Source organism: Pteropus alecto, unplaced genomic scaffold (assembly GCF_000325575.1).
Source record: "Pteropus alecto unplaced genomic scaffold, ASM32557v1 scaffold134, whole genome shotgun sequence".
Taxonomy (NCBI): domain Eukaryota; kingdom Metazoa; phylum Chordata; class Mammalia; order Chiroptera; family Pteropodidae; genus Pteropus; species Pteropus alecto.
In genome coordinates this window covers 2671634-2684081 of record NW_006436283.1, presented here as the reverse complement: position 1 = coordinate 2684081, position 12448 = coordinate 2671634, and the positions used below count along the sequence as shown (strand labels likewise).

Genomic DNA, 12448 nt, shown 5'->3' with positions numbered 1-12448 from the left:
AGGCGGCGGGGACGAGATGGCGCTGCAGCCGGCGCCCGCTGGGCTGACACGGGGAGTGAGCCGCTCGGCTCGGCTCTCGCAGGCTCATTCCATGAATCAGTCCCCGTCGCCCCTCCTACCGCTCCCCGCGCTCCCCACGCGGCCCCCTGCGGGGGAGGGGACGCACCTCGCTGGCTTCTCTCTCCCCCGAGGGGCCAACCCTGATGGCTGCTTCATGGAGAGGACGTTAACCCTTCCCCACTGCGAGCAGAGAGGAGGGCAGGGTCTGGAGTGCAGTGCAGGCTGCTGCCACCCAGCACGAGGCCACCTCCTTCCCCTGCTCTGCACCACGTCAGCAGGTGGTGACCTGGCCAGACCGCTTCACACGACCCCCCTGCTTCCTGCCCTCCGGGGCCTCGGGCCCCACTCCACATCCATCCACATGGGTGGATGCTCCAGCCCTTCTACCAAAAGGGCCTGCCTGCCACTCAGCCATGTGCTGGCCGCTGTCCCCACACGCTGGCAACGGTCCCATCTCCTGACCAGAGGCTGCGACATCGCAGTCTAGCCCGTTCTGGTTAGGGGAAGTGAGGCAGTCGATCCTGGGGACAACACAGGGAGATGGCTGGTGACACGAAGCATCGCTGCCGCAGGGAGCAGTGGCTCCCGACCTTCGGAGGGCGCGAGGGTCGCCAAGGGCACAGGTCCATAGGCACAGACAGAGACGCGCTGCCTCTGCCAGGTACGGGCAGACATGAGGCTTTCAAAACAAGTCCCACACAGCAATGAGGAAAAGGGAAGGGACCGTCACGCTCAAACAGGGTCCTCGGACCTCGGAGCCGCTGACGTTTGGGCCCCGCGCCCTGCACACTGCAGCACGTGCAGCTGCACCCTGCCCTCCACCCGCCGGAGGCCAGCAGCACCTCTAGGTGTGACGATCGAAAAGGTCTCCAGAGAGTGCCAATGTCCCCCGGAGGGCAAAGCTGCCCTGGTTAAGAACCACTGCTCTGGATTAACAACGATAAAGGACAAGAGCTGAGCCCCCACCCCTGCCTTCCCGACTTCCGATCTCCTCTCCTTAGGACTCTGCTGTTAGGGGTACCCCCCATACCAGTGTGGGTCCCACACCCGGTTTCCTCATCATAGGACAGGGTCACCAGACCGGACCCAAACACGCGGGGTCTGCAGCCCAGCCCACGTCTTTTAAGAAGCAGCCACAATGTGAACAATTTTTTGTATCTAAATGGCAGTTCTCATTCCAAAAGAATTATACCAAGGCTATGAGAAATAAGCCCTAAAATTATGTATGAAATCTTTCCTTTAAAGATACAAATTTTCAACAAGTGACACATAGGCAGCACTTTAATTAAATAAAATCTCAAAAATATAAACAAAAGTATCATTATTTAGCTAGCTAGCCATTTGGGGGGAAACGAAGCTGAACGGCTACTCATTTTCAACAAAATTCTAGCTGAATCCAAGAAGGTGCCGAGGCGAGGGCACCCAGGCCGGCAAGGGCGCAGGCCCCAGGAAGGGCGTCCCCGTCAGAGGCCGGAGCGGGACGGGGGCGAGCGGGGCTGACGCTCCGTTCTGGGCCCCTCTGCGCAGCCGACCCTCCCACGGCACGGTCCAGCGGCACGCGGGCTTTTCCAGTCCAGGCCCGTGCTGTGTTCTGCTCACCGCTGGGAGCCGCGGACGCACAGGCCGACCATGTGCAAGGACCTGCGCCGTCTCACGCAGGGGACCGGGGCGTCCGCAGGTCTGGGCACCCGGGGGTCCCGGAGGCAGGCGCCCACCCCAGGTACACAGAGACAACGTAGGGTTTGGGGGAGTCAAAGTCACATGCGACTTTCCAACCGCACCAGGGGTGAGCGCCCTTGACCCAGAACCAGGGCGACGGCCTCTGGAAATTCCTGTTCAGAGAGAATACGGATGGACATGGCACCAGCCATATACCCCACGTCAGCTCAGACGGACGCCTGAGCACCCCGCTACCCTGCATCCACTCAGACGGACACCTGAGCACCCCCTACCCCGCATCCACTCAGACGGACGCCTGAGCACCCCCTTACCCCGCATCAGCTCAGACGGACACCTGAGCACCCCCCTACCCCGCATCAGCTCAGACGGACGCCTGAGCACCCCCTTACCCCGCATCAGCTCAGACGAATGCCTGAGCACCCCCTCCCCCGCATCCGCTCAGACGGACGCCTGAGCACCCCCTTACCCCGCATCAGCTCAGACGAATGCCTGAGCACCCCCTCCCCCGCATCCGCTCAGACGGACGCCTGAGCACCCCCTTACCCCGCATCAGCTCAGACGAATGCCTGAGCACCCCGCTACCCCGCATCCGCTCAGACGGACGCCGGAGGACCCCGCTACCCCGCATCTGCTCAGACAGATGCCTGAGCACCCCCTTACCCCGCATCAGCTCAGACGGACACCTGAGCACTCCCCTACCCCGCATCAGCTCAGACGGACACCTGAGCACCCCCTTACTCTGCATCAGCTCAGACGGACGCCTGAGTACCCCCCTACCCCGCATCCGCTCAGACGGACGCCTGAGGACCCCGTCTGTGGAAGCAGCACAGCGAGGCCTGTCACGGCCCCTGGGGGACCGGCACACTGCTCTTTTCTAGATGGGGGTCCGTCTGGATTCTGAGCCAGAATCCTGGACTCCTAACAGAAATGCAGAGGAGGATGGACTCTGGTTGTCACAAGGAAGACGCAGGCACAGCTGCCCGCTTGGGAGAGAAAGTTGCCAGGCCTCTTTCGGCCGGAACTTAGGCTTCCGTGGCGTCTCTGCAGAGGACGAGGCGCACGCGCGTCGAGAATGCCCTCTGAAGGCAGGCAGGCGCCCGGGCGGGTGCTGGCCAGCAGAGCCGGGGACGGCAGGCTCGACTTTCCTGTCTCCATCTTCCCTGCGTGCATCCGTCACCCACGTCTACGTAACCAGGTACGGCCCACACTCGGGAAGGACGCGTGGACCCACGAGGTCACCCTGTGTTAACTGTGCTGCTGAAGGCCCTGGCTGACTCTGACGACCCAGTGGGGGCTGCAGCCAAGGCTCCCCCTGGCAGAGCTGACCAGGCTGGACCAGGTCACTTCTAAGGCGATCCACAGCCCCACGAGTCTTTGACCATGTGCACTTAGTGACAGTCCCAGCTGCAAGGTGAAACTCACATAAATCTCCCACAAGCTGAAGTTCTTCACGGGGTACACAGGACAAGACTCACGAGAGCCTCTTTCCACGAAGGAAATCTTAGCTGAGCAGAGGCAAGAACATGACTTCAGTAACGGTGCCTCTGGAGGACTGTCACGTGAAGGGACAGAGCAAGGGACACTGTTCAAACCTTCTGGAAGGCCTAGCCTCCATCTCTGACGCGACCGCAGCAAACTGACACACGTACTGTCGTGATGCTTCCAGGGCTGCAGGGAGGCTGGGACCCAGGGAGGCCGGGCCACGGGAGCTGCCACGTCTCCCATTCGCTAGGGTCTGGACGCCTCCTGCCCACATCTAGGGCACCCGTCCTGTACTCGCCCCAGCTGACCGCTCTGCAGGCTGACAGCGCTCACAAACCCTGCCTTTTCCCCCACAATGCTGGCTTCTTAAGACAATCCCTCCTGTCCACTGGACTCTGGGTCCTGACCCCACGCTTTTATGTCCCGTAACACAGAGGAGCCGGGAGGCTACAGAAGGCCTCAAACGACGGATAAAGGGCCACCGCTTCACAGGCGCAGACCCCTCGCCCCGGCCCCGCACGCCCTCCTCGTGAGAAGGGCAGAGCTGACGGTCTGCACCACTCTCAGCTGCCCCTCGGCTGTGTGCCACGGAGCAGAGCGAGTCCCCTTCACCACTTGTCACCGCAGATGGTGGTGCAGCTCCATGATGTGCGCCTTGTACAATGCCAAGAGCTCCTGCTTAAAAATAAAGATGTAACCGCTTCTGAATCTGCAAAATACTAACTCAACCCATAAGGGACGAGTGAGAGCCACCTACGGGAATAAGAGCCTCTAGTCACAGCACCTTAGCTTCCCCTTTACCACCACGACCTCGGCGACCTGTCCAGCCGGAGCTGGCACAACCGTGGGGAGGGGGGCAGCACGAGAACGGGGAGAGGCGCTGCCCTGGCGCCCGGGGCAGTCTCGGAGGCACCCTGAACCCCCGTGTGCCAGTGGACAGGCACCTCCCTTAATTCTGCCTGCAATGTCGCCCTATAAGTAACGCCGCTCTGGACTCGCGTGGTAGCTCACACTTCAAACGCGTTTCATCTGCACTCCGCACCACAGTCCACCTGTGACCCACGCGCAATTCCCGATGGCGAACTATGCGGGGTGACTCTGCCCCCCCACCCCCGCATGCATGAAGACTCGCCGAGTCCGAACAATGCACCCAAGGCAAGCTACTCACAGACAGAGCCCAAGGCCCACTCCGGGCCACGGGCTGAGTCCTCAGCTCTTTATTTTCTCAGTTACCATCAAGCTCCGTCGGCTCAGTGTTCACTGAGCATCTGCACACGCCCGGCCCGGAGCGGAATGCGGGCCAGCGGGGGTGGGGGGAGGGCGTGGAGGCTGCGGCACGTGTGGCCACAGCAGCCACACACGCCCAGTGCTCAGGGACGCCAGGTGACACCAAGAGCTTCAGAAGTCATGCCTCTAAGCCAGGACTTAAAGGACAAACAGATGCCCCAAACAGAGAAGCAGAGACCGGTGGGGACACACGTGCCAAGCGAGAAGAGGCTGGGAGATGCTGGGTGCCCGGTCAGGCCAGGGCCCAGGGCCCAGGGGGCCTGGGGTGGCACACGGAAGGGAGCCCAGCATGCACCTGTGATGGCCTTGCTTCCCCCAGGCAAGGGGCTTGGTTCCGTCCCAAAAAGAAGGTGCGAAGGCAAATGAAGGGGACCAAGCATTCAAAAGATAAGATTAAAGAGCCAGAGCGAACCCCAGGCAGCTGAGAAAGACAAGGGACCACTCAGTCCGCGGTCCCCGCGCCAGCCACACCTGCAGAGTGCCGTGAGGGAAACGGCCGAGCGCTGGGGGCCCGCGCACCGCGCGAGGCCAGAGCCGGCAGCAGCGTTCGTCATTTACGGGCTGTGGGTCTGAGCTGGTGTAAGAGGAGAGGGCCTGACTTCTTTAAAGAAATGTTCGCCACCCCACTCCCCCCACCGTTAGGCGTGCGCTTTGGGCGACAAATCTAGTAAAAGCAGCTCTGTGCAGAGCGCAGGCTGACACGTGACTCTCCCTCCCCTGGGACCCCGGGGGCCTGCCCAAGGAAAGTCCGGTGCTGCCTTCACTTCCGCACCGGCCCGAGCGCCATCTCTGCATCTCGTTTCCACACCGAGGCGCAGTGGTCTCAGCGGGGGTTAAAGGGCAACGTGCCCCACCTCGTGGCCCAGCAGACAACTGGCAGCAGCTCCCAGGAGGGTCAGGGGAGGTGGAGAACCCCGGGTTCCTGAAGGTTCCTTATGCAAAGCAGAGGTGCCCATCGACCCACCCCTTCCCCTGATGTCGAGTCCCCGCCCTAAAGCGGTGCCCCACCCCCAACTCCAGCCCCAGTGTGCACCCTGAGCAGTTTGTGCTGAACTTTAAAGCCTCTGGGATGACATGGGACGACACCCCCCCCACGGCCCCGCCCGACTCAGACTCTGAAGTGACAGTTAAACGCGTCCTCGGTGGGCCTGAAGCCAGGCGTGCCCAGAGGGGCACGGTCCCCAGCAGTCACCGTCTGCCAGGCCGGGTCGTGCCTACTGTCACGGCATCAGTGCGAATGTCCTTGTCCCCTCTCAAGAGTGTCTCTTTTTGAACAGAGACCTTGGCTACTGTGGATGCACTGCTCAGACACGGAAAGTCCCACGTGGGCAGTTCAGCCCAACCCAGAATCGCCTGTCACCGCTGCTCCCCACCCCGCTCCACAGGCGGAGGTGTCACCATAAACACGGATGTGTCCCTCCCGCCCAGGTCTTTCACACGTGGTACCCATCGCCCCACGGATATGCTCCACGACAATTTGCATTACTAGAAGTGAAACTTGAAAATGTATTTTACAGTGAACCAGATAAGGAAAAACGTAAAAGGACTCCCGACTTTACTGTAACTTAACAAATTCTCTCTGAATACAGCCTAATGTTTACTTCGAACTTGCTCAAAGCACACGCTGTGCTGCTGTCACTGCCGCCAGCTGAAACACGCGCGTGTGCACACACACCCGTGACTCCCGCACGTCGGGAAGCCCTGGCCAGTGCAGGAAGACAGTTCTGCAGGATCTCTCGGGATCACAAGCCACAAAGCGTGTCACTGTTTACAGTGGGCGTGGAGATGAAGGAAGTTCGGCCTCCGCTGCCCGCCGAAGAGGAAGCCTCCATTAACCACACTCCCTCTGCTGCGCTTCATCTCGGGACCACGGAGGTCTGCGCCCTGAACCTCACTTCACCGGTGCTTTCGACCTGGTCTCTGACGCCTTCACTTTCGAGTGTCACGCTCACTCTGGACGCAAGCGTGACCGCCAGGGCTTCTGTCCACTGTCACGCAGACACAGCAGTGCAGACAGCACAATCACCAGCGAGCGGTGATCACTGCCGGGCCAGGAAGCACCCTGGGCAAAGGCTGGGGGGCTGAGGGCGTCTTCAGCTCAAACACACACCTAGTGTGTCTCCCCCGCCTCGCACACACGCGTGCGCGCGCCAGCTTCCCCCCCCCACACACCCCGCAAAACGGCAGACACCACACAGTGTGGCCGCCACTCCTCCCGCAGGGCAGCGAAACCGTCATCACAGGGTTCCACGTCTCCACCAGAAGAGACAACTTAACCCCCCAGCACACGCCTGGGGCGGGCCGGACTCACCGTCCTCCTCCTGGGTTTTGAGGACCATCTTTTTCCGTCACAGCAGGACCTAAAAGTGGCTCTGTTTTGTTCTTCAAAGGAGAACTCAGCCAAGTTTCGAGGGAGGCCGGGCTGGGTGGGGCAGGACACCTGCGGGCTGTCTAGCCACCGGGACAGCTCAGAGCCGCTTCCTGGGCAGGCAGGAACGGCTGGCTGCATCCGGGGGCCAATCAGCCTCCACCCCAGCAGCAGCGTCACTCGGGGTTCACTGCCCCACCCAGTTCCTGAAGTCAGGCTCCAGGAGCTTCCTGGTAGCTGGCCGCCTCCTCCCTGCCGGCAGTCGTCGCTGGCGCCACGGAGACCAACAGCTGCTCGACTCGTCCTCTCTCAAGTTCAGCCGGAGCCACACGCAGCGCCAGGTGTCCCTTCTCGCTTCAGTGTCCAAGTCCCTCCCCTGAGTGGAATCGTGAAAACCCCTGGTCCTCCCACAATGAGGTAACAGGGCCTCGCCTGCGGGAATGACTAAGAGATGGAGTCGCTGCCCTCTGAGGTCACCCGCTAAGCAGGAGGCGCAGACCAGAGGCAAAAAAAACTCGAGGGCAACGCTCCCGACACAGGCTCAATCTCGTCCCCTCTACCTTCCCGCACGCTGTGCCACACCGTTCTCTGTGTTCCGATGACGCTCGTGACACATACGCACTGCTGAAATCAGGTAACGGTCAAGAGGAAAGCCCTCAACCCCACTGCCCAGGACAACCACTGACGACGACCCGGTGTGTGTCCTCTATTCCTGCAGACGTGCCGTGCAGTATGTTCGCACCCGCTCACGCACACACCTTCCTCTCTCCACGTGTCTCCTACACGCCTTCTACAATAGTACACGCGACACTTATCACGTAGTACGTGGAATACACTTCTCTCCCGACAGATAGTCACGTTATCGCAAGACAAGTACGTAAATATATACACACAGATGTACAGAAATACACAGAACTGGGTGTTTTATATGCTGCTTCACAGCCAGGTAGCCTTACTTGTCACTGATGTTTTCCATGACTCTGAACGGACACCTACCACACAGACGGAACACGGAACCACTCCCCTGAGAGACTTTAAGTGGCTTCCCATTGTTCTGCCGACCTCCCCACCCAGGAGTCACGTGCGGGCACAAGCCCTCGTCACTTCCTCAGGACATGGGTGGAGGCCCTGCTGCTGGGTCCAGATGCTGTCCCACGGGCTCCCGGGAGGGACTGAGGGGCCTGCGCCTCGGGTACGGACACTCGCGAGCAGCAGGTGAAAGCCCAGCTGGCCGCCGGCCTCGGCGCCGTGGGCAGCGCCCCTGCAGTGCCCGCTGTGCCGCCTGACGGGGCCTAGCGCACCTGGCCCCGTGCCAGGGGAGGACGCTGAGACGCAGGGATGGTGTGCAGCTTGCCCAGAGCCCAGGACCTGGCTGTGACCGTGTCTGGACGCGGGGCCCACCCGGCAGGCTGCTCCTGCGCTCTCCTTGCGATGCCAACTCCTGCAGCCCGGGTGGGGGTGGGGGGATTAGCCTGCTGTCCCCAGCGGGACACCACAGCGCCACCTCCAGGCACGCCCCGGAGGTGGCTGCAGGCATGCCAAGGCCAGTGGCCTCCGCCCACCTCTTCCTTCTTGACTGATAATAAATAAATACGCGTACAGTTTTTAACAGCACTGTTTTGTCGAAGCGCCTAATCCAAACCCAGCTTTTTACTTTTAGTTCCAAGGCAGACGTCACGGCTACGCTTCCCCCTCCCACTCTCCACCCACCAGCATCCCGGGCCAGCCCCGTCGACGTCGGCTCTTTAACGACTCCCAGTCCGCACTCCCCTCCTGGTGCCAGGCCTGATCCGACGCTGAGCCCACTCGCAAGAGGACAGGCCACTTCCGTTTTCTCCTGTTGAGTGGCACAGCGCTCCTCTGGGGCTGTCACCCGTGGCAGGACAGCCGGGCCGCGCACGAGGCACGGTCTCAGAGCTTTCACGACGCCGAGGCCCGCCCCTGCCCCAACCGGGCCTCCCTTTCTGCCAGCCCATGGGTGAAAAGGGCTCTCCCTGTCGTCCGCAGTCTGCCCACACCTGATGACCAGGCACTGACAGCTCTTCCCGTCTAAGGCATCTCCCCCTGCGCGGGCTGCCTGTTCGCCCCTTCGCCACGTTCTGATTGTCCGCCTTTCCGCACAGGTGTGCAGATTACTGACCTGTGTGGTGCTAATGTTTTTCTCACTTGTTTTTAGCACGTTGTGGTTTCTTGCCTCAGGTCTCTAACCTCATCCTCATTCATTTCGCTCAGCACTCTCTGGGCGCCCAGTACCGAGGACCGAGTACGGGGTCCTGGAGACACAGAGGGCCACCGCAGTGCCCTTGGGGCGTGCAGAGCCTCCCAGGAGCCGGGGGGCGCAGCGAACGCTCCGAGGCTGCGGGGGTTCGGAGCGGACTGCTCAGGGCCAGCGGTTCCTAAGAGCTGAGAGTGAGGAGGCTGGGAGCCGGGGCGGAGAGAGCGGCTGAGGGTGGGGGCTGAGGTGGGGGGTGCTGTCCAGGCCGTGGGGGCCACCCCGCAGCTCTGGTTCCGCTGTGGGTGCGGTGGGTAGCGGCTGCCAGGGTTTGGATCGGACTTCCTCTGTAAAGACAGCACCCCAGCTGGCTGTGGGGGAGGAACACACAGTAGGGCAGACGCAGGAAGACCCGCTGGGAGACCTGCACACTCGGCCAGGTTAGAGGCGCTGTTGGCCAAGGCAGGAGGTGTCTACTTCTAAGGCCGGGTGGAAGGAGTCGTGGGGAGCCCGAAGCTGGGGGCCAGGCCGGAGCTCCAGGACCAGGAGCCCACGGCACGGGCCCGGCCTCAGGCTCGATGGCTCGCATGGCCACTGTCCCTATCTGGTGCAGTGGGCTACCTCGCGGACCCCGGCCACCCTTCGCCACAGGTTTCTGTCCCAGCTCCCAAGGCCGCTGCAGAAAAGCCGCCACGCAGGCCTCAGAGCCGGGAGCACAGTGGTCACACCGGCCCACCCCACACTGTCTTCTGCGTGACTTTTGTTGTTCCGAAGCAGAGTGACGCTGTTTGTTCGAAAGGAGGTGACGAACGAGACCGTCTACGTCCTTAAAACGGAAACGTAATGACCGAATCACCAAATTCTGTCCGGCTCACTCACAAGGAAGGTGACTGCCTGACTCATCATCCATGAGGGGACATTCTGGAGACTGACGGCAGGTGCCACTCAGAATGACGTCGGCCACCAGGCGCACGGCGGGGCTGCCCTGGAGAACCCACGCGGCACGGCCAAGGGCGCATGCAGAAGGCCGCAACGCAGTGTGAGGGACGCCGAAGCCACCGCAGAAACAGCGCCTGTCACAGAGCCGGACGGTCTCCGGGCCTCAGAGCGCTGCCTGAGCGACGAGCCCGGAGACCGAGGGACTGGCCAGGCCCCGGAGCAAGCGCTAGACCAACCGAGGGGAGGAAATCAGTTCCGAGCCCCGCGTCCCGAAGGCCGCGCGGGCGGCTGGGGTGCAGGCGCCTCTGCCCCGGGCGCCGCACACGGCCTTCACGCTCCCGCACCCCAGCCCCGCACTGCGGGATGAGGGGAGAACGCACAAACGTGTGCAAAATCACGCTAGGAGAAAACTTCCGGAATGTTCGCGCGACGCGCGGGGGACAGCGTTTCCCTGTGGGACGCCCCCAGAAGACGGGGCCACGCTCGGCGCGGGAGTCTGGAGAGCGAGGGGGTGTCTGTGAAAGCCAGGGCGGGTTCGAGGAGGGCGCGGGGCGTGATGGAGCCCGCGGGGCTCGCGAACAGGAGCCGGCTTCACCACGGCCGGGCCTGCAGGGCAGGGTGGCTGAAGGGAGAGGCCACCTGAGGGGAGCTGCGGGAGAGGGCTGAGCCACCTCAGTGCCTCACAGGGAGAAAGCACCTCGACCTCCCTCTCCTGTCGCCCTCAAGGCCCCTGGCCCAACCCGACCGGGCCGGCGGGCCAGGGAGCCAGGCGGGGCTGGGCAGAGGGGTGCACGGGGCCCCTGCTGAAGCCTTCAGGGCGCTGACCCCGCACCAAGCCTCGGCTCTGAGCTCGGCTTCAGGACCCCCCTTAATCTGACGCTGCCGCCTCACCAGGCTCCCCTCGCCACGCGCGCCTGGCCTTCTCCTTCAATCCGAGTGACACTGTGACACTCGCACGTCACACGCACAGCGTGCAGGGCCATGGCAGAAAGCAGAGCGTGCCCAGCTCCACCCGCCCTGGAGCCCGCTCCGAGGGGACACTACTTCTCCTGCCAGTCACCTCGGTGTTTCCAAACAAGAGGCTCACGCCATTCGTTCTCGATTTGTCTATTCTAGATGTCAACCGCCTGCCAAAAAGACGAAGACTTGGCTTTTCCCCCCACCCCCAGCATGCGCACGCACACGTGTTCACACGGACCCACCTGCACAGTCGCACGCAGATTTCTGGTTAAATCAGCGTCCACTGTATCTGTAAATACTGGCACAGCTCAGCTACGCCATGCACTGTAGTTAAAACAGCAGAGGCATTAAGTGTCTTTCTCTGCTTGCTCAGGATTCTGCCTGTGACTGGCCGCCAAGCTCTAGTCGGAGGTGTGAATTTGCTGACGTGGTCGGAATGCGCGGGAGTGGCCGCGGACATGCCCTCCATGCCCCTGGCGCCCCGGCCCCGCCTGCTCCTGCTGCTCCCGTGTCCCCCCGAGGATTCCCTCCGCCGGTCCCCTATGCTGGGCCCTAGTTCTCTGATTCCGAGTGTCATCCTTCCTTGGGATACCCGCTGCCTTAGGTGGAACACATCCTCTAGTGACAGAAAGGGCGTGGAGGGCTGGGTTTCGATTACAGCTGTCGTGAACTCTGCACGTCTAAAAACGCCACTAGTCTCTCGCACTTGAACGACATTCTGGCTGGGTACAGAATTCCAAGGTGAAATCGTTTTTCCTCAATAATGGAGACATTCCCTACTTTCTGTTCCCACACTGCTGTTAGCTATGTATTTTGTATGTGACCTTTTTCCCCTCACAAAGCTTTCAGGATCTGACCTCTGCCCTCGGTGTTGAGGAATTTCATAGTAGACCATCCGAGCTGAGTCTTCTCCACATATTATGCGAGCTATCAGGTAAAGCCCAGTTCTGAAGTCTCATATTCTTTAACAACTTCCCATTCTTTTTGTGGGGAGGGGGTCTCGTTTTGGGGCATTTCTGTCAGACAGAGAATCTCTACTATGAATCCTTTTTCTCATCTATTCATTCCTACTTTTCATCTCCTTTTTGAGCTGCTTTCTAGGAAATATTCTTGCAATGGACTGAATGTGTGTGTCTCCCCAAAATCCATGTTGAAACCCCCAATGTGATGGTATCGGGAGGCGGGGCCTTTGGGAGGTGGGCAGGTACTGAGGGTGGAGTCCCTGTGATGGGATCAGCGCCCCTAGAAGAGGCCAGGGAGCTGGCTAACTCTCCTTCCACCACTGAGGACACGGCAAGAAGACAGCCTTCCACAAACCAGGAGGGGGGGCCCCCAGCAGCACCCGACGGTGCAGCACCCTGACCTCAGACTTCCAGCCCCCACAGCGGTGAGGATGAGGCTGGGACCCTTTGTCAGAACAGCAAACTGAGACGATTCTCTACTTCGTCCTCCAGCCTTTC

At 61.3% G+C, this 12448-nt stretch overlaps 1 protein-coding gene across 1 annotated transcript in view; it reads right to left on the bottom strand.

Annotated features, from left to right (window-relative positions):
* CYTH1 (cytohesin 1) overlaps positions 1–7259 on the bottom strand; it is a 33873-nt gene extending 26614 nt beyond the window's left edge. The window contains exon 1 of the mRNA XM_006912174.3: positions 6821–7259. Within this exon, the coding sequence (XP_006912236.1) occupies positions 6821–6848 (28 nt within the window). The 5' untranslated portion in view covers positions 6849–7259. The remainder of the gene's footprint in view (positions 1–6820) is intronic.
* Positions 7260–12448: the final 5189 nt, after the last annotated feature.